Source organism: Macrotis lagotis, chromosome X (genome assembly GCF_037893015.1).
Source record: "Macrotis lagotis isolate mMagLag1 chromosome X, bilby.v1.9.chrom.fasta, whole genome shotgun sequence".
Classification (NCBI taxonomy): Eukaryota; Metazoa; Chordata; class Mammalia; order Peramelemorphia; family Peramelidae; genus Macrotis; species Macrotis lagotis.
In genome coordinates, this window is record NC_133666.1 from 67,538,416 (window position 1) to 67,564,374 (window position 25,959).

General features: G+C 44.6%; 3 protein-coding genes and 1 long non-coding RNA gene across 5 annotated transcripts in view; 2 read left to right on the forward strand and 2 right to left on the reverse strand.

Moving 5' to 3' along the window:
- XKRX (XK related X-linked) overlaps positions 1-979 on the reverse strand; it is a 49,886-nt gene extending 48,907 nt beyond the window's left edge. The window contains exon 1 of the mRNA XM_074201268.1: positions 261-979. The gene's annotated coding sequence lies outside the window, so the exon portion shown is untranslated. The remainder of the gene's footprint in view (positions 1-260) is intronic.
- A 472-nt stretch (positions 980-1,451) lies between these two features.
- LOC141502487 (uncharacterized) lies at positions 1,452-25,840 on the reverse strand. Its single transcript, XR_012472552.1, has 3 exons — positions 25,671-25,840; positions 6,839-6,935; positions 1,452-5,236 (listed from the first exon to the last, which is right to left on the reverse strand). It is a non-coding gene; the product is annotated as an uncharacterized LOC141502487 (long non-coding RNA).
- Positions 12,340-18,881, forward strand: TMEM35A (transmembrane protein 35A). The gene is made up of 2 exons (XM_074202689.1): positions 12,340-12,639; positions 16,846-18,881. The coding sequence occupies exons 1-2, from the start codon at positions 12,520-12,522 to the stop codon at positions 17,218-17,220; spliced, it is 495 nt and encodes a 164-aa protein (XP_074058790.1). The 5' UTR covers positions 12,340-12,519; the 3' UTR covers positions 17,221-18,881.
- The window catches only part of CENPI (centromere protein I), a 59,020-nt gene continuing 58,589 nt past the window's right edge, over positions 25,529-25,959 (forward strand). For both annotated transcript variants that reach the window (XM_074207238.1, XM_074207239.1), the window contains exon 1: positions 25,529-25,650. The gene's annotated coding sequence lies outside the window, so the exon portion shown is untranslated. The remainder of the gene's footprint in view (positions 25,651-25,959) is intronic.

Sequence of the window (25,959 nt, forward strand, 5' to 3'; positions counted from 1 at the left end):
AATAAGAGAATCCACCTTCCTCCTTCTTTACAGATGTAGGAAAATATGGTTGTAGAACACTGTATATAATGCTGGATTTGGTTGACCTGTTGATTAGTTTTTTTTTTTCCTTCAGGGTTTTAAAAATTTTTTTTATTAGTTTTTAAAAAGCATTTTTGCCCTCTTCTTTTACTCTTTGTTATAAAGGATGGCTCTCTGGGAAGGGAACTATATTTGGGAATGAAGGTGATATCAAACTGAAAGATAATCAATAAAAATACCTTTAAAATGGTAAAGTCTTGTGCTTTTCTCTCTTTCTTCCATGTATATGGAAATGTTCACATGATGGTGTGTGTCAGCTATAAAATATAGAAAACGTTTAAAGAATTTTTTTGAATTAATGCAAAAAAGAAAGGCAATAGGTATTTCTGTAACACCTCCTTTATGTTGAACACTCTGCTAAGCACATTACAAATATTGTCTCATTTGATCCTCATAAACAATTGTCAGAAATAGCGATTTTCCCAATGCCCATTTTTAGATTTCAGGAACTAAGGCAAACAGAGATTTAGTGACTTGCCTATGGTCATACAGCTAGTAAGGGTGGATTTGAACTCAGATCTTCTTGCCACACACTCTACTGTACCACCTTGTTGCCTCAAAGAACAAAGGTAGAAGGCTCAGTCATATAAAAGAGACTCATCTCATCTGGGATAGGACTATACAATTTCTTACTACTATTATGTCCCCACTGTATAAACATTTCTTTTCTTTTAAATTAAATTTTATTTAATTTTCATATCTCCATTCTTTCCCTCCTACTTTCTCCCTCTCCCCCAAAATTAACAAAGTCCCTACTACAAACAAGTTTAATCAATCAAAATAAATACTTTCATTGGGCAAGTCCAGTTAAAATCTTACCTCAGACACTTAATAATTGCCTAGCTGTGTGACCTTGGGCAAGTGAACCCCATTGCCTTAAATAAATAAAATTAAAAAAAAATCAGTCTCAATCTGTATAATGTGTCTATCACCTCTCTATCAGAAGCTGCATATAAACATTTACTTTTTTAATTATATAAATATTTGGTTTGTTTTCCAATTATATACAATAGGAGTTTCTACCTATCATTTTTTTTGGTAAGGTTTTGAATTTAAACATTTTCCCCCACCCTCCTTTCTCTCCCCCTCCCCCCCCAGAAATCAGTCTGATAATCTTTACATTTTTTTCCATGCTCTACATGGATCAAAATTGAATGTGTTGAGAGAGAAATCATATCCTTGAGGAGAAAATAAGATATTAGAGATAGCCAAATTGCATAGTACATAAGACAACTATTTTTTTTAAAAAAACTGAACGTATTGGGCAGCTAGGTGGCACAGTGGATAGAGCACTGGCCTTGGAGTCAGGAGTATCTGAGCTCAAATCCAGCCTCAGACACTTAATAAAGACCTAGCTGTGTGGCCTTGGGCAAGCCACTTAACCACATTGCCTGGCAAAAAAAAAAAAAAAAAAAAGGAAATATATAAGGGGTGGCTAGGTGGCGCAGTGGATAAAGCACCGGCTCTGGAGTCAGGAGTACCTGGGTTCAAATCCGGTCTCAGACACTTAATAATGACCTAGCTATGTGGCCTTGGGCCACATTTGCCTTGAAAAAAAAAACCAACAAAAAAAAACTGAAGGTAATAATCTTTGGTCTTTGTTCCTTCTCTGGATACAGATGGGTTTCTCCATCACAGATCCTCTAAAACTATCCCTGATTGTTGCACTTAGGAAATGAGCAAGTCCATTAAGGTTGATCATCACCCCCATGTTGCTGTTAGGGCGGACAATAAACATTTACTTCTAAAGCACTCTCCCTATCCTGTTGTATGATCAGAGTTGAAAAATCCTCTCCTCTGTTGCATTGCTGACCCTCTGGCTTATACTATATTCACATATCTTCCTCAGTCAGAAAGATATCACTTTGGCAATCCAATGCATACAAAAGATAGGGGGAGGGGGGTGGGAGATGGGTGTCACCCAGAGTTTTCTATGGCTCCCTCTGAAGTACAAGTCTGGGACTGCAAGGAGAGTTAGTTAATTTAGTATAACCACAGTTTGACTAGTACAATTGTGGACCTCAAACTATGGCTGATTTATACCTTATTTGGACAATTGTATATGTTTTCCAGGGGTAATGTGAAAGGAGGTATTCTATCAAACTCAAATTCTGTCATTGCTGTTTTTAAATAAATATAAATAGATCACCATCAGCACTTGTCGATGTGACTCATATCATCCAGGCTTTTCATGCTCATTGGGTACCTCTTTTATTCTGAAATTAAAGCTCTCTAATTAACCCAATCTATTTAAGAGGAGTCATAGTTTAATTAAAGATTCCTGAGTACCACTGTCTGAAATTGGGGGCTAGAGAAATCGTTCATCATCTTGTACCTCAATATTTTCTGTCGGTGGCATCACCAGCAGAACTTTAAAGGTTCTATAAGATTTCCTTTTGAGGCTGAGAACAGACTGTAATTGTGTTCCAAAGCCCAGGCTGCCTAATTACACTTAAGGACAAACTTCTGGGCTATGGTAACCTGGGAAACAAACAATGTGGGGGATTTACAGGCAAACAACTTACTTTAACCCTTATAAACATTAGTCTGTTGGGAAGAAAAGACTAACTATTAAAAATAATCATAGACACAACATTTCCAACAGCAAGAAGTGGGAAAAGTGTTAGTGAGGTGGTATAGGGGATAAGCCCTAGAGTCAGGAGAACTTGTGTTCAAATGTGATCTCAAATACTTAGTTGGGTGGCCCTGGGCAAGTCACTTAATCCCAATTACCTAAAAGAAAAAAATAAATGGGAAACAAACAAAATGCCTAACCAAGGGTCTATGGATAGATTTCAGAAGGTCTGAACTTGGATGGGGAAAGCAACATATATTTTCCCAACCTCTAACTGAAATTTTTTCAATTATGAATTTTAAGAAAATATTCTGAGAAAGAGAGCTTATCAGTTTCACCAGACTGACAGATTCACCAAAGGAATCTATGGCCAAAAGAAAAAAAAGATTAGTAATCCCCATGCTAAGTCTCCGGCAGGGGAGAATGGAACTTTGGGAATTGTGAATATAAATAAAAACTCAAGATGTTATGAGAATTGCATGAAATGAGGCAGTAAAGAAAGCAGACCCTGAAGAACAAGAACCACACTAATGGTACTTATGTGGGTGTCAGGGAGCTAGGGGAAACAGGTTTCTGCACTAGGACTCAGGAAGCCTGGATTCCAGGTCAATAGAATACAAGTTCTGTGCTAAAAGGGATGGCATCCATAGCATTTGTATCTGTAGTGGCCCACACAGATTAGAAAGGGCTAAGATTTAAATGATGGATTGACTGATTGATTTATTTATTGATTGAATCCTTCCTCTTCTACTTCCTGGCTTTGTGATTCTGGGCAAATACCTTCATCTCTCTTGAGTTTCAGGTTCCACCTCTATAAAATGGAGATGGTGATACCAATAGTAGCTAATAGCTAGCCTCACCATTTAGAATTGAGAGCACAGTCTTTCATCACTAGAGATTACAGGTCTTCTTGGGACACTGTGGAGGTATATGGCTTTGACAAAGCAATACAGAAAAGATGGGCAAAATATTGGGGGTTTATAGTCTCCCTGCAAAGGTACTCTGAATTACAAGAAAGCATGTATCCCATGAATCACACCAGTGATAGAGTCATTGAGATCCTTTGTTCTTGAATGACTACAGACTCTTTCCTCTTCCTATTTTTCACACTTGAAATTCTATAGGTGTTATTTCAGACAGATTCTCAATAATGCACTGGCCTTGGAGTCAGGAGGATGGGAGTTCGAATCAGGAGTCGGATACATGATATACTAGCTGTGTAACCTTGGGCAAGTCACTTCACCCTGATTGCCTCATATCCAGGGCCATCTCCAGTCATTCTGATTCCTATCTGGCCACTGGATCTAGATGACTTTGGAGGAGAAAGTGAGGCTGGGGACTTAGCATAGCCTCCTCACTCAAAGCCAATTCAAGTGTTTGTCATGGCATCACCTCCCTGATGTCGTGGTCCTCTTCAAGAACAAAGGACAAACCTCATCATCATCACGACCTTGCAGGATTGTTGGGAAGATCCAATAAGATAATATATGTATGCTGGATTCTATTTGGAGGATTCCCTTTCAAAGTATAAGTTATTGGCAAAAACAGAAGTTTCAGTAGCATCAACTTGATCTTAGATACAGGTTGTATCTAAGTTGTAAGCTGGTTGTGAACAATCTTAGTGATGGGATGGTGGTGGTGGGGATTGTGAGAAAGTCCAGAAGTTAGAATACCATGAAGATTTATGGCAGCTTTGGGACAGCAGGCAGGCCAGCAGGCATCCGGGTCACAAGCATTTTTAAGTGTTTACTATGACCTGAGCATTGTACTCAAGTGAGAGGGTTACAAAGAGAGACACATTCTAATCAAAGAGGGGGTAGAGATGACATGCAAGCAATAATGTACACACTAGCTATTTTCAGGATAAACTGGAGATAATAGCAGAGGAAAGGTACCGTTAGTAAGGAATATTGGGGAGGGTTGAACTTTAGCTGGCACTTGTAGGAAGTCTAGGAAGTTAGTAGGCAAAGGTGAGGTGGGAGAGCCAGTGAAAAGGCAAACACGGGGTGGCTAGGTGGCGCAGTAGAGCACGGCCCCTGGAGTCAGGAGTACCTGGGTTCAAGTCCGGTCTCAGACACTTAATAATGACCTAGCTGTGCGGCCTTGGGCAAGCCACTTAACCCCATTGCCTAGCAAAAACCTAAAAAAAAGGCAAAGAGTGTATTGTGGGAGATGGAGGGTCATATTCAAGAAATAGAAAGAAGGCCACCCCAGGATTCCATCCCTACCCCTTTCCAAATATCTCTACCAGATCTGCTCAGTGAGTTATGTGACCCATTGGCTGTGACCTAATCACTTCTTTCTGTGGGATGCAAAATCATCAAGTCAGTGGAAGAGAAAGGTGTGGGAACACTGGAAAAATAGGAAGGGGCTAGATATGAATGGCTATTCTATTTCATCCTGGAGGTAATAGGGAGCTACTGGGGCTTAATGAGTTGAGGTTGATATGATCAGACTACTGTGCTTTAAGAACATCACTTTGGCAGCTGAATGGAGGATTCTTCGTTGAAGTAGGTAACAGTTCTGGAGAGTCGATCTTGAAAGATAATGCAATAGTCTAGGTGTGAGGTGATGAGAGCCCTGTGAAGAGAGAGAATGACGATATTGTGAAGGTTGAAATGACCTTCCCATTAACTTTGACAATAAACTGGATATGTTAGGTGGGTGGAGAATGAAGAGTTGCCAGTAACAACGAAATTGTGAGAGAATGGTGGTGCTCTAATTGTAACTGAGAAGTTGGTAAGAGGGGAGGGTTTGGGGAACGAGAATTGATTCTATTTTAGACATTGAGTTTCAGATGTCTATTATAATGGAGGAGATTGACTAGGGTTTGATATAGACGTCTGAGAATCACAAGTGAAAGGATATGATAACTTGAACCCACAGGAGCTGCCAAGACCACTAACCAAGGTGGTTTCTTCTCTCAAGAGGGAGAAGGGAAAAAAAGACCCAGGAGGGAGTCCTGTAGGATACTGATCGTAAGTGGACAGTAGAACCTGGATAATGAACCAACATAATGGAATGACCTGATAGGTTGGGAGGAGACTCAGGGGACAATAGGGTCAGCAAAACCCAGAGAGGAGAAACAGTGCAGGAGAGGGTGTCAAAGGCTGGAGAGAAGTCCAGAAAGAGGGGGGAATTTCTTTACCATTTAGTAGGATGTTCTGAGGTGTTTACATTGTTTTCTAATTAAGTTACCTAATGGTATTGGAAGGATTCAACAAAAAAGCACTTATTAAGAGCCTACTAGGTGTCAAACACTTGGGACAGGTACCTGCATTTTTGAAATAGTTTTTTTAAGTTATCCCCTAAAACACATTTCCATACAAAGAATATTTTATATGAAACTTCACACTCATACTCTTCTTTTTTTAAAGTATATACAAATTCTCTGTGGGACTTCCTGCTTGTCTGTGCTTCTTTCTCTTTCCTTCAATACAGTTTATTTATTTAGTCAATTTAACGTTACGCTTTTTTCAATAAACAAAAATAAAATTTCTCTCCCTCTTACCTCCATCCTCACTGGCCAAAAAAAGAAAAAGAAAACCAAAATCTTTGTAACAAATATAGATAAATGAGCAAAATCAATTTCTGCATTAGCCAAGTCTGAAAATATCCAACCCCTCTGTGGTAGACTGCTCGGGAGAGCAGTTAGTCATGGAAGAATTCTTCCAAGTGTTTCAATCAGAGTCTTTCAAAGTTGTTTGTTGGGTTTTTTTCTTGTTATATAAATTGTTCTAGGAATTCCTGTTCTAAAGGGGGAAATGAACCATAAAGGTATCAGCTGTAAGTAACGATGATAGCTAGTATTTATAATGGCATTACAAGTTTGTTAAATATTTTGTTTATGTTCATTTTCAGGCTGTTTCTCATAGTAGCCCTCTGAGGTTTTTTAACAGGTGAGGAAACTGAGGCCCAGAGACTAAGTAATTGCCTAGGATCACAGAGCTAAGTGTCTCCAGGCAGGATTTGAATCTAGGTTTTCCTGATGTTATGCATCACCAAGATGTAGAGGCAACTATGAGTCAAAAAAATGATAGGTAGCATTTTATAAAGAGCCTTTAAAGTTTGTAAAGCTATGTTATCTCATTTTATACTCACAACACCCTCTCGAGGTAGATGCTATTGTTATTCCTATTTTACAGATGAGGTACAGAAGCAGAGAGAACTTAAGTGACTTGCCTAGGGTTACACAGTAGATGGTTGCAGCATCATTCAAATTCACGTATTCTTGAGTCCAAGATTGGTATTCTTTCTCCTAGATTGCTCACCTAGTTTCCTGAAAACAGATGGAAGGGTGATGGCACTTCTATTGATTGATAATCACATCCCTTTATGGTGCTGAGGCATTGGACAGTACTAAGGACTTAGGTAGTGGGCATTTTGGGAGTCTTCAGATACTGTAGCTGCCAGGTCCCATCTGCACAAGGATGTGTCTCCAGGGATAACAGCTATAGAGGCTAAGTGGGGAAGTAGGACTGGAACCCTTTCTCATGGTTGTAGAGCTGTTGGTCATCAGTTGGTACTGGTGGTGTCCAAGAAAGTGGACTCTTTCTCCACAGTTACTGTGTACCCCACTCAGTGATGGCTATGGAGCTTGGGCTGGAAGCAGGGGCTTCCAGTGGTCTTAGGAGCCCAAGAAGCAACATTACTACTCTGTTTTACAAAGATAAAAACATAGTATTCTAAAACAAGGCCTTTTTTACAGTTGGACTGAACTGAAATATGTTTCCAAGATTTTAGGCACCAAATGTTCCTTAGAAATAATGAGAAGTTATTGTGGAAAGGGCAGGTGCCCTTTTCTTTTGACAGTGGGTTCTTTGTTATAAGGGAGGACAGGGGCACTCACTGTCTTGAGATAATTAGCTTAGGAACATTTAGGGATCACACTTGGTTCTGAGGCTTTTTTTTCAAATAGATAAGCTGCATTAAAATCATTTTGTTAAAAGTTTTTTGTAAAGGCTGAAAAGTTAGCCAAGATGAGGAGAGAACCTGCCCTGCACCCAGCTCCTTAGCCCTTGGGCTTCAGGTAGCCTGAAGATTTTGGAGAGGTAAAGTTCAACCAAGCTCTGAGTGGGAAGAAGAGTATCTGAAGTTGGGAATTTGGATCTTCATGATGGCCAACTGAAATACCAGGGGACTATTTCCTGACAGAAGGGAAATTCAAAGTACAGTAATGAGACACAGATGTGTTCCATATCCCTATTTTTTCTTTTGGACATGGCCAATGAGGAAATTCCTTTCGTTTAGCTGGACTATGCAAGTTTGTAACAGGGTTTTTGTTTTTTTGTTCCATTCTTAATGAGGGAGGGGAGAAGAGAAATGACATATTTTTGCTGATAAAAAAGTAAAATTATTTTTTCAAAACAATTTGAGTGCAAATTGAAGTATATTTTTTTTCACTTTATTTTGTGTGCTTTTTGCCACGTGGTTAATATGGAAATGTTTTACATGGCTCCCCAAGTATAATGGGCATTCTATTGTGAGCTTTTCCTAGTGGCTAGGGGAGGGACTAGAGAGAAGAGAACATGGAACTTTACTATCTGAGATACAACTGATCATATGGCCAAGTTAAGATTTAGCACAGGTCAATAATTGAGGCTCCATTGATCACCAATAGGATAGGATACCTCATTCAAGCCTAAGGCTTTTTATTGTTTTTACAAAGTAGGGTCCAACTTTTGGCTGAAGTCCTTGAAACCAAAAGAAGCACTTAAGGGTGGGGGGCCACAGCCTATAGCCCCAAGGTGCCTTCCTTCCTCCTGACAATAGTGTATCCCCAGGTTTAACACGAAGTCTGGCACCTAACAGTTGCGTGGTCCTTTTCCTCCTTCTCCTTCTCCTTGCTTCCCTTCTCCTCTTCTTTCCAGCTTTCCTTTTGCTGGTCTTTTCTCCCTGCCTCTCCTCGGCATCCATTCTTTTCCTCTGCTTCCCATCTCTTCCGCTCCCCTCCTCTCCCCATCCCATCCCATCCCTTCCCAGCGCTCCCACCCCCACCCCTGCCGCAGCAGCAGCAGTCTCACTCTCATCCCCACTCCCCCGCCCCCCCCCAGCTGTCGGCCCTCGTTAGCCCACGTGGCTCCCCGAACTTGCCGCAGCAGCCACTGCAGCCTCCACCGCAGCCCCCGCCTGGGGGGAAGGCCCCCGGCCGCAGGGAGAGGGAGGAGTCCCGGGGAGGGGGGGAGCAGGTTGGCACCTAGCCATCGGGCGGCCTGGCTCCTCTGCCCTCGGCTCAGGTCCCGGGACACGCGGGAACCTGGCACTTCCGGGCAGAGCGGGCTCCCAAACTGGCATCCCGAGCCGTGCAGGGCAGACGGCTGTGGGTGGGGCCCCGAGTCACCAATCAGAGCCGAAAGCAGAGGCTCGTGGGGGCGGGACCGCTTGGCGCTCTCCTCCGCAGCCGGCCGGCCGCCTTCAGAGCATCCCTTCCTTCGGAGCATCCTCTCTGGGGCGCGCCCAGGCCCTCCTCTGTGCCACCTGGGGGAGGTCGGGGAGGGGACCGGATCGGTCCAAGTTGATCTCCCCGGACCCCTGACCCTAGTCCCGTCTAACTCCGAACTCGTTCAATAAGAAGGAACCTCTACTACCATCACAGCACCTCATTTTCCAAATTAGGGAGTGAGGAGCCTTGCTCAGGGCCCCCCAGCCCTGGCAACAGACCCCAGGATTCTGCCCTTACCCCTTTCCAAATATCTCTACCATATCTGCTCAGTGAACTGTGTGACCCATTGCCTGTGACCTAATCATATCTCTCTGTGGGAGTCACATTTCTTTGCTGTCCAAGGGATCCATGAATAAAAAATCCAGTTATTAAGCCCTTCCTGTGTGCCAAGTCCTGAGCTGGGCAGTGGGTCTAAGTTTTCAAGAAAGGTAACACATAGACCAGAGTGGCAGCCAGGGAAAGCAACTGGGGGCTGGAGAGGTTGAGAGATAGAGGCTGCTGAACAGAAGGCATAGTATGAATGAATACAAAGACCAGAACAAGAAAAAGATGGAGCAGGTAGATAGCAACAACATAGCCTGGGTAGCTTGCTGGCAGATGGAGGCAAAGCATGGGCTGAGGCCTGAGGCCAGCTTAGAGACGGAGAGGGCTAAGTGGGCAGTCACCCAGGTACCCAGCCTCTAGAGAGCTGTGGGGTCCAAATACTATTTGCAGGAATGCAATGAGTTGAAGACTGACAGAAGTTCCTGTCCAGGAAACCTGCTGGTTGGAATGTTGATCAATGCCACCTAATGATTGATTGGAAGGATCCGGATAAGCAATATGAAAAAAAACATTTACTGACCATTCATTGGGGCAGCTAGGCCTAGAAGCAAGGAGACCTGAATTTAAATCCAACTCAGACATTGCTAGGTGTCACTTAATCCTGCTTGCCTCACTTTCCTCCTCTGTAAAATGAACTAGAGAAGGAAATAGCCAACTATTTTGAGAATCTTTGCCAAGAAAACCCCCAAATGACATGATGAAGAATTGAACATGACTGAAATTGACTGAACAACTCCAAGTACCCACTGGACAACTCGGTGAATAGAACACAAGCAAAAAGATCTGAATTCAAATCCAGCCTCAGACACTTACTACTCTTTGTGTGTGTGTTTGTGTGTGTGTTTGTGTGTGTGTGTGTGTGTGTGTGTGTGTGTGTGTGTACACCCTGGCCAAGTCACTCAACCTCCATTTGTCTTAATCCACTGGAGAAGAAAAGGAACTTCAGAATCTTTGCCAAGATGGACAATAAATGGTGCATAGAGTCACAAGACTTCAATATCACTGAATAACAACAGCAAGCCCCTACTAAGTGGCAGTCACCTACTGCAAAGAGCTTTATAATATCTCATTTGTTCAACAATACTTCTAGAACTTCAGGAAAGATCAGGTCTCTGTTCAGAGGGTGTAGACAACTTGTCCTATAGAAAAGACAGGTAGATAGAGAGATGTTGTTCAGTCACTTTAGTTGTGCTCAACACTTTATGACCCAAGCTGAAGTTTTCTTGCCAAAGATACTGGAATGGTTTAGGCATTTCCTTCTCCAGCTCATTTTACAGAGGAGGAAACTGAGGCAAACAGGATTAGATGACTTGCTCAGGTCATATAGCTAGAAAGTATCTAGAAGGTGAGTCTTCCTGACATCAGCACTCTATCCAATGAACCACTTGGTAGAACATTTTTACCCAGGGCTTACTGTCTATGGAGTATCAATGACAGACCTGTTTGCATTTTCCCTGTTGTTCATTTCAAACATCTTTTGTTGATCACCCAATATGTATAAAGTATGCAGGGGATTAGCAGAGTGAGAAGGAGTATAACAGGAGATAAGAAGTCTAAGAATCAGTTCTTCACCTCAAACAACTTAGGCTTTAGGAGGAGAGAGAGGAAAGCTAAGCAGATAACCAAAAGACAAGGCAGTATTTCTATTATATGAGCAATTGAAACAGAGCCCCAAGAAAAGATGGAAGGGAAAAAAAAGCACTTCAGCTAGGGTGCTCATTCTAGTTGAGCCAAAAAGGGGTAGGATTTCAATAAATGGATTTATTTTTCCAGGATGTGGGCATGGAATGATCAGACTCATGGAAGGTGGAAAGCATCAAGTACGTGAAGGGGGACATGGGGATAAGGTTGTCTGGCTACAGTCCAGGATTCTCAGGATGGAAGGGAAATAAGATTAGTAAAGCAGAGGATGCCAGATTACAGAGAGCCTGGAATTCTAGGCTAAAGAGTTTGCACTTTATCCTATAGATAATGAGAAGGCCCAGAAGGATTTTGAACTGGAAAATAACAAGGAATAAGGCTTTGTCTGGCAAAAGTCAGTGATCTCTTTAGCCCACTGTACCACCATTAAGCAAAGCAATATTTGTACAGCCTAACATATGAGTAGGGGAAAAAGAAATAAGAGGTAAAAGAGAAATGAAGGGATATGAAGAAGAGAAGTCAGACAGAGGAGGAAGGGGACAATGGAGACAAGCAGGGCAGCAGATTCTCTGAATGAAGTGTGGGTGATGTGGAGGGTGGTCAAAGACTCTAAGGTCAATATGAGTCAACAGGATGTCTTGGAAGCCCCCCAAAGCCAAGTGGATCATGGGAGTCTGGTGGCTGGGTCTACCTGGCACTCATCCAGCCCAGATCATGAGAGTGCTAGGTGATGATGCCTTCCTTGAAGGGGCTGGAAAGGTGAAGCCTAGAGGACAGAGTGGGTGGGTGGGGAGGGGGAACAGAAGGTAGGTGAAAAGCTCTCCAAATATTGGAAAATCAGTGCTGCTCCTGTGGGAAAGGCCTAACTTCTCCTGAGCCCTAGGGAGGTAGATGTCAGCTCCTTTCCAAGAGGAATCCTCTAACTCCTCAAAGTATCTGAAAAAAGAACTTGGCAGTGTTCAGGAGGTAGTAAGCTTCAAGACCTGTGAGCCTAGATATCAGGAGGGTGGTGGATGGTCAGATAGGTGGTGGAGGGCAAGGTGGGTGATGACCAAGTCCCATCCCTCTGGGTCTTTTGGGCCAACTCTCCTAAGTGAATCCCTTGACAATGTCAGAGAAAGGAATGTCAACAATGGCCTTGGGTACTCTCCCCAAGGCTCATTGTCCCTGAGAGAGATAAGCCCAGAGCCAGGCTGGCACTGTGCCCTGGCTCCCACGGTGGATGGGGCACTAGGACCCAGCACCCGAGGTAGTGGAATCTCCAGCTCCCGTGTTTCTCCCTGGCTCCCTCCTCTCTTTGTCATCCTCCCAGCAGCCTAGCAGACTGCTGCTGCTGCTCCTGCTGTCTGGGCAGCTTCCCTCCTCCCTCCAGCCCTTCGGTGGGTACTGCCTGGCTCGGGGCCAGCCAGGGAGTCCAAAGAGAAAGGAGCCGGGAGGACCTGCCCTGCCGGTCCCAATGGCCTCCCCCAGGACCGTGACCATCGTGGCCCTCTCCGTGGCCCTGGGGCTCTTCTTTGTCTTCATGGGGACCATCAAGCTGACCCCCAGACTCAGCAAGGATGCCTACAGCGAGATGGTAAATGCGGGCAGTGGGGACTCAGGAGTACCCCACACTTAGGTGGGGGGGCTTGGGGATGCTTGGGGAGACGGGTTCCTCTAATCTCATCCTCCTCATCCCTGAAATGTCACCTTCTCCCCTTCTCCCCCCAAGTTTGCAGCAGGAAGAGCCGTGGAGGGGCGATTTCATGGGGAGCTCCCGGGGAGGGCTGGAATGCTGCAGGGGGAGGGGCCGCCCAGCCCTGCTCCTCTGCACAGTGAAGCTGGGGGGCACCTGGCTTCCCCCCAAAGCGGGGAGCCGGGGGTCCCTGCCGCCACGGCCCCAGAGTTCATTGATGAGGGGAGCAGAGACAGGAGCAGCTCCGCTACTTCAGGTTAGGCTGGTTCCCCAGAGCCAAAGTGGGGGGGGGGGTCGGTCCTGGCCTCTGGGGGCTCACGGGGCTCCGGGGCCCGGCTGTCTCCCGGCTCTGCCAGCCCGGTGCGCAAAGCCAGGTCTGGGGCAGGTTGTCGCTTCTGTGTGTGTCTGGGATGAGCCAAGGGGGCCGGCTGGCCATCGTCTCATCCCCCTCATCCCCCACCCCACCCCCCGGAGATGGGGGGTGCACTTCCTCCGGGCACCAGGCGCTGCCCGTGGAACTTTCTAGTATTTTCTGGCTCTTTCTCCCAGCACCTCCCAATGAGCCCCCTTCTCCTCTCACTCCGCTGACGGTAGCCTGCATCTGCCGGTTCTGACTTGATGGCTCCAACCAGAGCCCCACCTCCCAAGGGTGGGGTGGGGTGTGTGTGGGGGGACACAGCTCAGGCTGGGAACTGGAGAAAAGGAGAAAAAAGGGGATGGCAGCAGTGGCTGAACTAGAGGTTGTTTTCACCTGGGGCAAAAACAGTTGGGGAGGGGGCGCCACAGCAGCATCACAAAAAAGAGGGGACCTGGTGGGTCCAGGACATTCCCCTTCCATCCTCCTCCAGCCCTTCCCCTCTCCTGGGACCCAGCTTCTCTAGCCAATAGGGAAGGGACAGCAGTCTCTAGTCTAGAAGGAGTAGGAAATGCACCCCACCCCCAAGATTGGTGACTGAGCTGCTGCCCTGCCCTAGTTATGGCTCTGAGTGGGGGGGTTTCACTGCAGACACCCCAGGCTGAGAACAATTTCTCCACATAGGTAGGGGAGAATGGTTTTGAGGGAGCCCAGTGCACATCCACTGGGGACACCTTGTAGGTGTTCCCTGCCAATGAATGACACTAATGAATTTTAGGACCCCCAGTAAGGTGTTTGCATTTTGGTTGGTGACTGAATCAAATGAAATAAAACCTGAGCTCATCCTTCCTGGCCTACAGTTTGACCTGAGCTTTCCCTCTCTTTGGGGGGCCCAAGCAAGCCTTGAGTAGTGGGGTGGTTAGAGAAGGGAAGCAAGCTCCTGGCCATCTCTAGTGGTGTCTGGGGTTCAAGTCCACACATAGCAGGTGAAGAGTTGGGTAAATCACAGGGACCCTCCTCTCTCCTAACCCCAATCTTGATCCAAGTGAAATTACCCTTAGCAAGAAGCAGGGCAGCTCATTTACGGGAGTGAGTTCTACAAGCCTCTGGTGGAAGATTTACGAAGTACCTGCCTCATCACAACCCATATGAAATAGGGAATCCAGGTATCATCTTCCCCATTTTGGAGAGAAGACTGAGGTTCAGAGAGATCAAAAACCCTGATCAGTTATATAACTAGTAAGTGACATGATCACAAAGCTAGTCAGCTCATGGGCATGGGCTAGATAGCATCAGATTGGGCCATGCTCTTGGGTCTTGGATTCCTCTAGTGTTCCCTAGCCTTGTTACCATCTTTAGAACATCACTTTTTAAAATTGAAGTTGCTTGGCTGGTGAGTGCCTTCCTCAAACATCACAATTTTCTTTCTTAGTGGAACTCCTTCCCTTTATGTCTTTAGAATTTCTTTCTGGGCATCTCCAAGCCTTCCAGGGCTGACAGCCCCCAAAGCACTTTAGTCCATGGAATCTACCTTATCTTTCCTCCAAACCCTTTGAAATTTGCCTTCCCTAAATTTAGAGTGTTGCAGATCAGACTGTGTCCAGATTTCCTTCCTTTCTTGATCCCTAAGAAAAGCCTGTGGCTTTTTACCTAACACTGCAGCTTACTAGCTTGGTACCTGGGCCACCTCTGTGCCTCAGTTTCCTCCTTCCTACCTGCCTCACAAGGCTGTTGTTTGGATCAACTTAGACAGAGGGTGTGAAAGTGCTTTGGAAACTGTTAAGCACTGGCCAAATGAAAGGTGTTATTGTTACAAATGCAGTCAGGGACCCTCCCCTCTCCCTGCCCTTGCTTGCTTTCCACTGGCAGGCTCCTCAGAGCATTCTACAGCCCCCCACACTGAGACAGTCAGAATTCAGAGCTAGAATGGGGCTCAGAGGGTCCACCTAATCAGAGCCCAGGATAGTCCAAAGGAGAGGAAAATGGTAATGATCTATTACTGGAAAAGGCAGGCAAGTTTACTGTTTTCAAATGCAAACAGTAACTAGAAATGTTACCTAGGAGAGGTTTTTAGACATTTATTTCAAAGAATTATCTGTATGATTTACAGCTGGCATTTCTAAAGGATCAAATGAGATGAGATGTAGCATGCTGTCACCCTTAAATCGCTCTTAATGATGATGACGACAGGTTTGTGGGTGCTGGGAAAGCTTTTTTCTCTTGAGCAGTTGAAACACTTCCCAGGCAATCTCATTTACACCATTTGTTTAGCAAACACTTTCTATCTTTACAGATACCACAAAGGTAAATTTCAACAAGGTCCTTGGCTGAATTATCACAAGTTTCATGGCAGTAAATTCCAAATAATAATTATAATAATATTATTATTATTATTACATGCTCTAACACCATTATTGTTTTCTTTTATTTTAATTTTCAGGGGAATCTCAATGGAGTAGGAATTTGGCATTTGGAAGGCTGGGACATTTTGTACACTAAGTAGAATTTTTAGAGGTCACAAGAAGAATAGATTTCAAGATGGAAGGGACCTCAGGAGCTAAAAGATACAACCCCCCCCACACACACCTTGTTTTACAGTTGAAGAAACTGAGGCCCTTGCCTAAGCTCATACAGGTTGTAAGTGGCAGAGTCAGAATTTGAATTCAGGACCTCAGTGTATCTTGTTAGCACCCTGAAAATCGTTTGCAAGGATCAGTTTCATGAAAGGTAATCAGGTATCCTGTACCATCATACCAGACTCTGCTTGGCCCACACCTGTGTCAAAAAGGATTTCAGAGTCCTTAGCCAACACACACACACACACACACACACACTGACAAACCATACTGTCTCACAGAGCCTTTGACATACATACACACACACTCCCTTACACACTCACATGCACTCTCTCACATATCCTCTCACACTCTGACAGTCATTACACTCTTCCATACATTCTCTAACAAAGACATCTACTTTCTTATACACACTCACACACTCTCGTACACAGTCTCCCACACACTCCCCCAAACATACTATCTTACACACTCACACAGAAACATATTCTCTTACACTCATGCACACTCTTTCACACACACACACACACAAGCATTCACACATTCTCTTACACATACTCATACACTTTCACATACTCTGACACACACATATATACTCTTACACACTCTGATACAAACACACTCCCTCATACACTGTCATACACTCTCTCACACATACACACACTCTTTCACATACTCTCTCATATACAATCTCACACATACACATACACAGATATGCATGACTACCCATACATACTATACCTGTAATTTCATTAGTATAAGAGGCTCCTACAATGGGATTTCCCTCCACTGATGCAAAATTTGGACGTTGGCTTGCAAATTCTAGCCAAAGGGACTTGTTTGAGCACTGGGAGGGTAACTACCTACCTTTTACACTTAGGATCACAAAGCTAGTGTGTACAAAGGCAAGACTGACACCAGGGATTCCAGTACTGCTGAGTCCAAGGCTAATTTCCTATCTTATAGGCTGCCTTCTCTTTTTAGCCAGTCTATCAGTAACTGAATTTTAATTCCACTGCTTTTATTTGGAGAGCACAGTGAGGAGATGAGAAACATGACCCAGGCTTGTATGGGAGGGAAGTGATGGGAAGAAGACATTTATAGGGTAGTTTTCTCCATTTCCATGTCATAGTCCAAGTTTGATACAATGGCTGCCTTGTGATATTTTCATTCCAGAAACGTGCCTACAAGAGTTACGTTCGGGCCCTGCCCATGCTGAAGAAAATGGGTGTGACTTCCATCGCTCTGCGAAAAAGCATCGGAACCCTTGAAGTGATCTGTGGCATCATCATGACCGTGGTCCCTGGCCGTCCCAAAGATGTCGCCAATTTCTTTCTCCTCCTGCTGGTGTTAGTTGTCCTTTTCTTTCACCAGCTGGTTGGTGATCCCCTCAAGCGATATGCCCATGCCCTGGTCTTCGGGATCTTGCTCACCTGCCGCCTGCTGATTGCCCGCCAGCCTGAGGAACAGTTTATTGAGAGAAAGGCCTCCTCCAGGGGTGGGGAGGGGCATGCCACTTCCCATAAGAAGGTCAAGGTTAAAGTGTCGTAAGATAGCAGCCTGACACAGTGGACCTTCCGGGCAGCTTCCTCTGAATAGCCCAGGAAGATCTCAGTGCATTCTGGTCCTTTTTATTTCTTAATTGATTGCTTTTCTGGGAAAGGGGGAACTCAATCTGCCACGTGATGGTTCTGATATTGGTGTTCCCTTCTGCCCCCAATTAGCTCCTGACCCAGCCATAGCCCCACCACTTTTATCATTCCTACATCTGGCTGCATGTATATGTGTGTGTAAGATTACTTCTCAGGTGTTTATGTGGCATCAATTTCCAGCAAGTACTCTCTGTGGGGGAGCAGTGTGTATGTGAGCTGTGTGTTTGACTCGAATGTGTCTAGATATGAGTGCAGGAGGAGAAGGCTTTGTTCTCCGCCTAATCCTCTACAGATAACCCTCACTTTATGGACCAGGTGCATTCTAGCCAAGGTGAAAACAGATGGAGATAGCCCCAAGTTGATGGCTGATGTTCTATAGCTTGGAGGGCCATGTGGCACTTTTCCAATTTGACTGACTCTGGGTCTCTACTCTGCCACCTGTCCCCATTTCCTAGCCCCCCTTGCTTCCACAGATTCCAGGAATGACTTCTCTTCCTAGAAATCCCTTGAGATGACAATTGGGCCTCTGGATTTATTTCTTCTTTTTGGGCTTTCATAGCACATTTTCTCAGCAGGTGCTTCTAACTAATCTTACCCCATATACAGGTCCAGTAAATTTGAGGTGTTGGATGATAATCAATCAGCATTCTCCCTTATCCATTGTGTAAACTTGAAATTTTTCACTTAGAATAAGGGGTACCTGCAATCAACCCAAAAATCTAATCCTATCATAATGGAGAAATAAAAGGATTACTGATTTAGAACCAAAAAGTATAGTGATTCTCTAATCAAAGTCCCTTATTTGACAAGATAAGGAAACTGAGGGGAGGCCCCCAAAATTCCAATGACTTGGCCGAGTTACGAAGTGGCCAAGCTGGGGTTTGAATCCTGATTCTTTGGATCCAAACTCTATTCTTTTCACTGTATCTAGTTCCAGTTCCCTAAGCCCAAATGACTACAGAGTGTACAAGCCGAGCAGTCCTTTGCTCCAGCCACTATTGTCTGAATCTCCTAATCCCAGAGCTGCCTTGCTTCAAGCTTCCTCGGCTACCAATCAGGATTTTGCTTCTGCTCTATCTGCCTGGCTCTTGTAGCTAAGGGAGCAGGAGGTGGGCCTGTTCGATGTTTCTGCACCTCAAGCCCCAGCTGCGCTACTTCCCAACTCATCCCCAAAGTGCCCAAGCGAAGCTATAACTTCTTGCCAAACAGAAGCTCCCTTTTTACTGATTTTGCACTGAGGTTAAACTGGGTTCGGGTTTGCTACTAGGAGCAGTGTCCTGCCTGACCCATCCCTACCCACATCTGTGTATCTCTCTTCACTAGAGAGGGGAAGTGTTTGAGCCCAGCAGTCTGAGAAATTGCTTCCTTTGATAGAAACTGTTGGTTTGCTAGATGTTGGTAAACCAGTTTTGTTTCTGATGGTTTGGGGATGGTTGTGCCAGGGAAGGGGAAGAATGGGATTGTCATTTTGGAAAAAGTGTCACCGTTCTGAGTAAATGGCTCCCTCCCCTCTCTTTTTTGTCTCATTCTTTCCAAATAAACTTTTAGAAATTTGAAGAAGACTGTCTGGGCTGGTATTCAATTTCTGGAAGAAATGGCCTTCTCAAAGGCTTCCAGTTCTGTTATGACACTTCTCTAAGGTGGAAGGAGAATCATTTCCTATCACAATGAGGAATTTCCCTCTCTTAGTTCTTTTGGTCAACTGAAAAGTTCAGTCTGCCACATTGAGGAAGTTCAGCCATTAGAAAGGTATTTAGATAGGGAACAGAAGAACAACATTTGGTGGGGGGTGGTCCAATCAGTCAGAAGACAAAAAAAAGTTTCTGTTCTTAAGGAGCTCACGCTCTAATGGGAGAGATGATATGTACATAGTAACTATATGGGAAATACTCAGAGCCAGGAAGGTCACTACCCCCCCCCCCCAGTCTTCTACAGGCGTCCTGAGAAGTTCAGAGTACCTCTTCTCTACATCCATTCTGGATGAACTCCCATATCTAACACAGTCTGGTGGCAGCCAGCTACATCTCCTCCTCAGGATTCTAGGATACTTTGAGAGGTTTGTGGATATTTTTGCTGCCATTGCCTTAAGTTCACCTCCCTCACACTCTTTTTGGTACCATTGCTATAGTTTCATTTAACTGATTAATATCAATTAGTTTTTATAAAAGGATATTTACTTTGAAGAGATGCAGTAACAAAAGGACAAACATCTCCTAGTTAGGGATAACTTTCTGTTATACTATACCACTTTGTACTTTGAGGAGAATGGGCTCAATTTTAGCTTAGTTCCTATATAACAGTACCATCAAATTCATGTCCACATAGAATATGACTTTGCGATGAGTCCTTGTTTCAGACAGCACCTGACTAGGTTCTAGAGGTCCCTTCTTGACCTTGCCCTTGACCAAAGGTCCCTTCTTGCTCCTTGAGGTCACACTAAATTAGAAAGGTAGGAAAGGATCACATTTATGAAGAGACTTGAATGCCAAACAGAGGACTTTATATTTGATCCTGGAGATGATACAGAGGCATTGGAATTTGATGAGGCAGAGATGATGTGGTCACTTCTACTTTATAAAAAAAACTTTGGCAGGCATGTGGAGAGATGCATTGGAGTGGGGCAAGAGTTGAGGTAGGGAGACAAATTAGAAGACTACTGCAATAGGCCTGGAGAGGACTTGAACTACAATGGTAGCTGTGTGGATAGACAGAATGGCACAATATGAGAGATATCATGAAGCCAGAGATGACAAGGCTTGGTGATAATTGGATACATGGGATGAGAATGAAGGAGCATGGGTGACACTGAGGTTGAGAGCTAAGATGGTAGGAGAATGGGGGTGCCTTCAATGGGAACAAAGGAGGATGAGTTCTGTTTTAGACATCTTGAGTTTGAGAAGCTTAGAAGACATCTAGCTTTAATAATTCTAAAAGGCACTTGATAATATGAGACTGGAACTCAGGAAAGAGACAAAGGTTGGATATATGGATCTGGGACTCATCTGCAGAGAGATGATCACGAAACCCATAGAAGCAGATGAGCTCACTGAGATAGGACAGACAGGTTCTTAACTTGAGGTTCATGAGGGTCTATATTCAGATTTAAGGAAACAAGCAATAGGCATTTTCTAAGAGCTTACTATAATGCTAGGGATAGTACAAAGCACTGGAGATAACAAATATGAGCAAAAGGAAAGTTGATCCCTTGCCTTCAAGTAGCTAACATTCTATCCAGGGAAAGAGAGCTAAAAAGCAGGTGGGGTAACTGGGAAGGAGGAAGGCAGGTTCCCAAGTGGGGCCCTGGCAGCAGTCAGGAGAGCTAGAAGCACAGCTAGAGGAGAATAAAGCACAACCAACCTAGGCCTCTCCCCAAAATGCAGGTCCCTGAATTGCTGCCATCACAGCCAATGCTGTTTTGGAACACTAATCTGCTGAGGTCATTTGTCATTTGGTCATGTGGGGTGGGTGTGAGAGGAGGCCAGAGGCACTAGCACTCCCTCTAGGCTCTTCCTCCTCCCCTGGCTTCCTCCTTGCAAAGATGGGAGGGTCAGCTTCCTTTGAGGGTTCAAGTATAAATACATCCAGTTCTAATTCTTTCCTGTCTGAAACTATCTAAACTCATCCATGATCCAAAGACTTCATACTTCTTAGACTGATCAAGGACCCAAGCTTTGAAAGACCAACTACTGCAAAGGAGGAAACTGAGTCACACAGAGGAGAAGTAACTTATTCAAGGTCCTAGAGGTAAGACAGGGCAGAGACAGCATTCAAAACCCAGTCCAAATTCGAAATCCAGCAGTCTTTCCCCTCCTCAGGATACTTTAGCTCTTTCTCCCAACAACTGGTCTGGGTCCCAGCTCCCTTTTTTGGTTACTCTACAATATCCTATCCTACAATATTCCTATCCCCCAGCCCTCCAAGTCACAAAACAAACTGTTATAGAACAAATGTTCCCAGGTCTTCCCTCAGTTCAGTGGGTGTCCATGCCCAGAAGGCTGAGCTCCTCTCTAGTCAAGAGGTCGACCCAGCCTCTACTTCGTTTGAGTCAGTTTTATTTACACAATGCCTACTAGTACCTTCCAGGTAGGTGCTGAGAGAGGCTCTGGGAATAAAAAGGCAAATATCATATAGCCCTTGACCTAAAGGGGCTTATATTGGAATGGAGGCAAACAACATGTCCAAGGATGAATAAATACAAAATTTGGAAAAATAAATACAGCCCAGTTGGAGAAAAGAAGATGCAGTAACAGATGTGGGGAGCAAGAAAGGCTTTTGTATAAATTCGATCTATGTGGCCACATGGATCATCTAAATATAAAACCACGGGGTGGGGAGGGGGGGGAAGGGGTTTTCCCGCATACAGATGAGGGGAGAGTTGAGCTATCTCTTAGAAGAGGAGGAATCCAAGGAATCCAGGATGCTACTGAAGGGTTGGAGGGACCATCTCCTGGAGATCACTCCTGGGTGCTCTAGAGGTTTTCGGGTAGTAGTAGATCTAACTTTCTCCTCCAAATATTGGAAATCTATGTGACAATAAGTTCAGAATAAAATGGCTTATGTATAGCTTCTTCCTACCAAACAATGCTTCCACAGCAGATCATCACAAAGAGCAAATATGAGGAAACTAATCTGTTCAAGCAATAGAGGAAATAGAAATCGGAGAAATTGAACAGATTAAAATATTCACACAAGACTGAATGAGTTCTTCAGCTGAGAATAATATAAGATCTCAGCTCAAATCAAATCAAATCAAATTCTCAAAAAAGAGAAAGCATCTCTCTCTCTCTTTCACTGTCACACACACACACAGGACAACATCCATGCTCAGCAGGCTCTGGAATTTCAATCAAGTACAGGGACATGATGAAGTCAGCTTCCCATGTATGTCTGCTAATCTAAAGGTGGACTCTCTCTCCACCATTTTTTGCCAAGAATACTCTAGAGTCCGCTCACTAAGGTCCTTAATCAGGTCCACAACATGTTGGTATGCTTGGAGCTTTGGTCGAAACCAGATTACATAAAGATGACTTTTTTTCCAATTCAATTTTATCTTACATTCATTTCCAGATTCTCTCCCTCCCCTGATTCCTTCCCCAGCCACTGAGAAGGCAAGAAATACAAAACCCATTATAATTATATACTCATGTAAAGCAAACTTCCACATTAGCCAAGTTTCAAAAAGAAAAAGAAAAAATATGCCTCAAGCTGTACTAAGAGTTCATTAGTTCTCTATGTGGCAGTGGATAACATGCTTCAACCAGAGTCCTTTGGAATTGTGGAGAGTTATTGTATAGAGCAGAATAAGTTTTTTTTTTTTTTACCATTGATAATCTTTATAATATTGCTGTCACTATGTATGTTGTTCTAGTTCTGCCTACCTCTCAACAAAGGTGAAATTTGGATTGAACCTTGAAAGGAATTAAGCACTGAAGGGAGGGGGCACAGTGAAAAAAGAGGACATTGCAGGTCTGGGAGATAATTAGGGCAAAGACCGGGAGAAGGAGTTCTGTCTCTGAGGAATAAGTGGCAAAGTTGAGAAAGGGATTCATGGGTAAAATGTCTGGAAAAGTAAGAAGGGCTGAAAGCCAAATAGAGAGGCATAGATTTGCTTCAGGAGGTAATAGGAAACCACTGGAGCTTACTGAGGAGAGGAGTGATATGATCAGGCCTTTGATTAAGGAAAATTATTTTGACTCCCATATAGAAGATGAATGACAGACAGAAGAAACTTGAGGCAGGGAAACCAGCTGCAGAAGGATGAAGCTAGCAAGCATTTGGATCCATCTTGAAAGTTTGTACAATGGGTCCCACATCTCAATTTAGTTGATTTTCACTATAACCCTGGACATAAGGTGCTAATATGATCTACCTTTAACTAATAGGGAAACAGATATAGAGAGGTTAAGTTACTTGCCTAGGGTTACACAATACAGGATTTGAATTCTGGCATTCCTAACTCCATGTGCCACCTGTATGTTACAAACACTGTTACAGAGGACTTTGGATTCTTGTCATTCCAAAAGCATTTAAGCAACTACTCTTCAACAATGCTAGCCACAATTACAGAGTCTGAAACAATTTCAACCTTCAATGATTTCATATTTTTTAATTTCATTTTTATTTTCAGTTCCAAATTCTTCCCTCCCAATCCTTTTTCCTAGCAATTGAGAAGGTAAGGATTATGATACACATTTGAAGTAATTAAAAACCATATTTCTTCATTAGTCATTTCAAAAGGAAATAAAAAACAAAAAAAACAAAGGAAGAGGGAAAAACCATACATCAATCTGCATTAAGTTCATCAGTTCACTATGTGGAGGTTGATAACATTTGGAATTGTGGTGGATTGTTGTCTTCATACGAATCACCAGGTCTTTCAATGCTGATTTTTGTTGTACAGTTGTTTTTTACTCCAGTCTCTTTGTGACCTCCTTTGGGATTTTCTTAGCAGAGATAGTGGAATGGTTTGCCATGTCTTTCTTCAGCTCATTTTTTAGATACTAACTGAGGCAAAAAAGGTGAAATGGCTTGCCTGGGGTCACACAGTTACTAAGTGTGTGAGGTCAGATTTGAACTCAAGAAGATGAGTCTTTCTTTCTAACCTCAGGTCTGGCACTCTATCCACTGTGCCAGCAAGATTATGAAGGATGCTAAAAACTAAAAGAGAGGCTTCTACTTATCCTAGAGAGAACAGGAAGTCACTGGAGTTGACTGGGAAGGTGACAAAGTCATCTATGCTTAGGAAAGATTACAGCAGTATGTAGGAATGACCCATGTATCACGACTTGAGAGGCAGGAGATCAATTAGGAGAATGTTAAAACCATCTAGGCAACAGTTAAAAGAGGGTCTGAATTAAGGTAGTGACTGTGGGAGTGGTGAGAAGGGGGTTGGGTGTTAGGCATATTAAGAAGTTAGAAACAGGGGTGGCTAGGTGGAGCAGTGGATCGAGCACCAGCCCTAGAGTCAGGAGTATCTGAGTTCAAATCCAGCCTCAGACACTTCATAATTACCTAGCTGTGTGGCCTTGGGCAAGCCACTTAACCCAATTGCCTTGCAAAAAAAAAAAAACCCTAAAAAAAAGTTAGAAGCAGAAAAATTTGGCAGTTCACTAGGTATGGGATCAGAGAAAGAGAGGAGTCCAGGCAAATAGTAAGATTATGAAGGTGGGGGACTGGCAGGATTCTTGGTGATGCCTTCAACCGGCAGAGGCGTGAGTTGCGGTGCTGGTGTTAAAGAGATAGAGTTCTACTTTAAACATTTTGACATTGAGGTGTTTCCCCAAGATCCAGTTTGAAATAACCAAGAGACAATTTATGGAAGAGAGTGGGGATGGATATAGAGATCTGGAAATCTTCATTGGATTGAACTCAAAGGAACTGAACAGGTTCACAAGAGAGAGGGTACAGTGTGAGAAGAGAAGAATGCTGAAGGCAGAACCTTTGGGGAAACCCATAGTTAGGGGGCATGATGAGCCAGCAAGGAAGGAGAACCGGGAGAGAATAGTGTCGTGTACATCTGGAGAAGGTGATTAGCAACGTTAAAGGCTACGGAAGGCGTCCAGAAGGATGAGGATCGAATCCCCCTCTCCCCCATTAGGTTTGGTAAGTAAGAGATCCCTGATACCTTGAAAAGGAGCAGTTTTAGTTGAATGCTCAAGTCAGACGTCAGAGGTAGAGGGATTGGAAGAGGCACCTGAGCATAGGCAGCTTTTTCAGAGGAGAAATGCAGCTTGAAGGGACGGCAGGGTGTAGTGAAGAGCATTATTAGTATTGTTATTCCTACTTCCTACTGCTACTACCATTGCTACTGTTGCTACTGAAGGATGGAGACGCCACTGTGTTCGTAGGGAGCAGGTAGGGATGCCTGAGGATGACAGAGAGAATCTACTGCAACCTAGTGGAAGATTAACCCAGGAAGCAGCCATGGCCGAGGCCGCTCTTAGATTCCCTAGAACTAAGTGGTGGCTGCGCCAGCTTCCACATTGGGAGAGCATTCGAAAAATTGCCATCTGGAAGCCTCAACCAATCCAAGTCAGACCCGCTGAATTCCCACCAATCAGAGACCAGCACCCGATCCGGTCCGGGCTTTCTGCGCAACCTTTTGCTACAGCTTCGGATCGACTTGTGCGCCTGCGTATGCATCTACGCTACCTAGGGAACCCGTTGGCACGTAGGCACGTAGGCACGTACGCACACTGGCTCCACCCCTTGGGAGACGGAGCCTCCATTTGGGCCTCTGAGCTTGCGCAAGGCGGGCCTCTCACTTTCGAATTGCAGAGTCTGCGCGGGAACGTTTCTTGGGGCTGTCCGGAGGGCCGCTTGAGCTCAGGTGAGCTGGCCGGAGCCTACCTTACAGCAGGAGGGTGGTCTTCCATTGGAGGGCTCTTCTCAGGGCAGGAGGAAGGCCTGGAGGGCGCCAGGCCGGCGGCGCCTGTGCGGAGGGGGCTGGGAGCAGAGCTGCTTCCTGCATCCCCTCCCCCACTCCGGGCTTCTTGGGACCCTTGGGCTTGCTGCTTCCTTCTGCTTGCGCCTTTCCCACGCTTGCCCCTCCCCGCGCCTGCCCCTGCCCACTCTTGCCCCTCTCCCGCGCTTGCTCCTCCCCCGCGCCTGCGCCTCCCGTGCTTACCCCGCCCCACTT

Coding starts and splice junctions, on each gene's coding strand:
- TMEM35A (XM_074202689.1), top strand. CDS start 12,520: ATGGCCTCCCCCAGGACCGTGACCATCGTGGCCCTCTCCGTGGCCCTG. Junction 12,640..16,845: donor AGGATGCCTACAGCGAGATG/GTAAATGCGGGC, acceptor TTTTCATTCCAG/AAACGTGCCTACAAGAGTTA.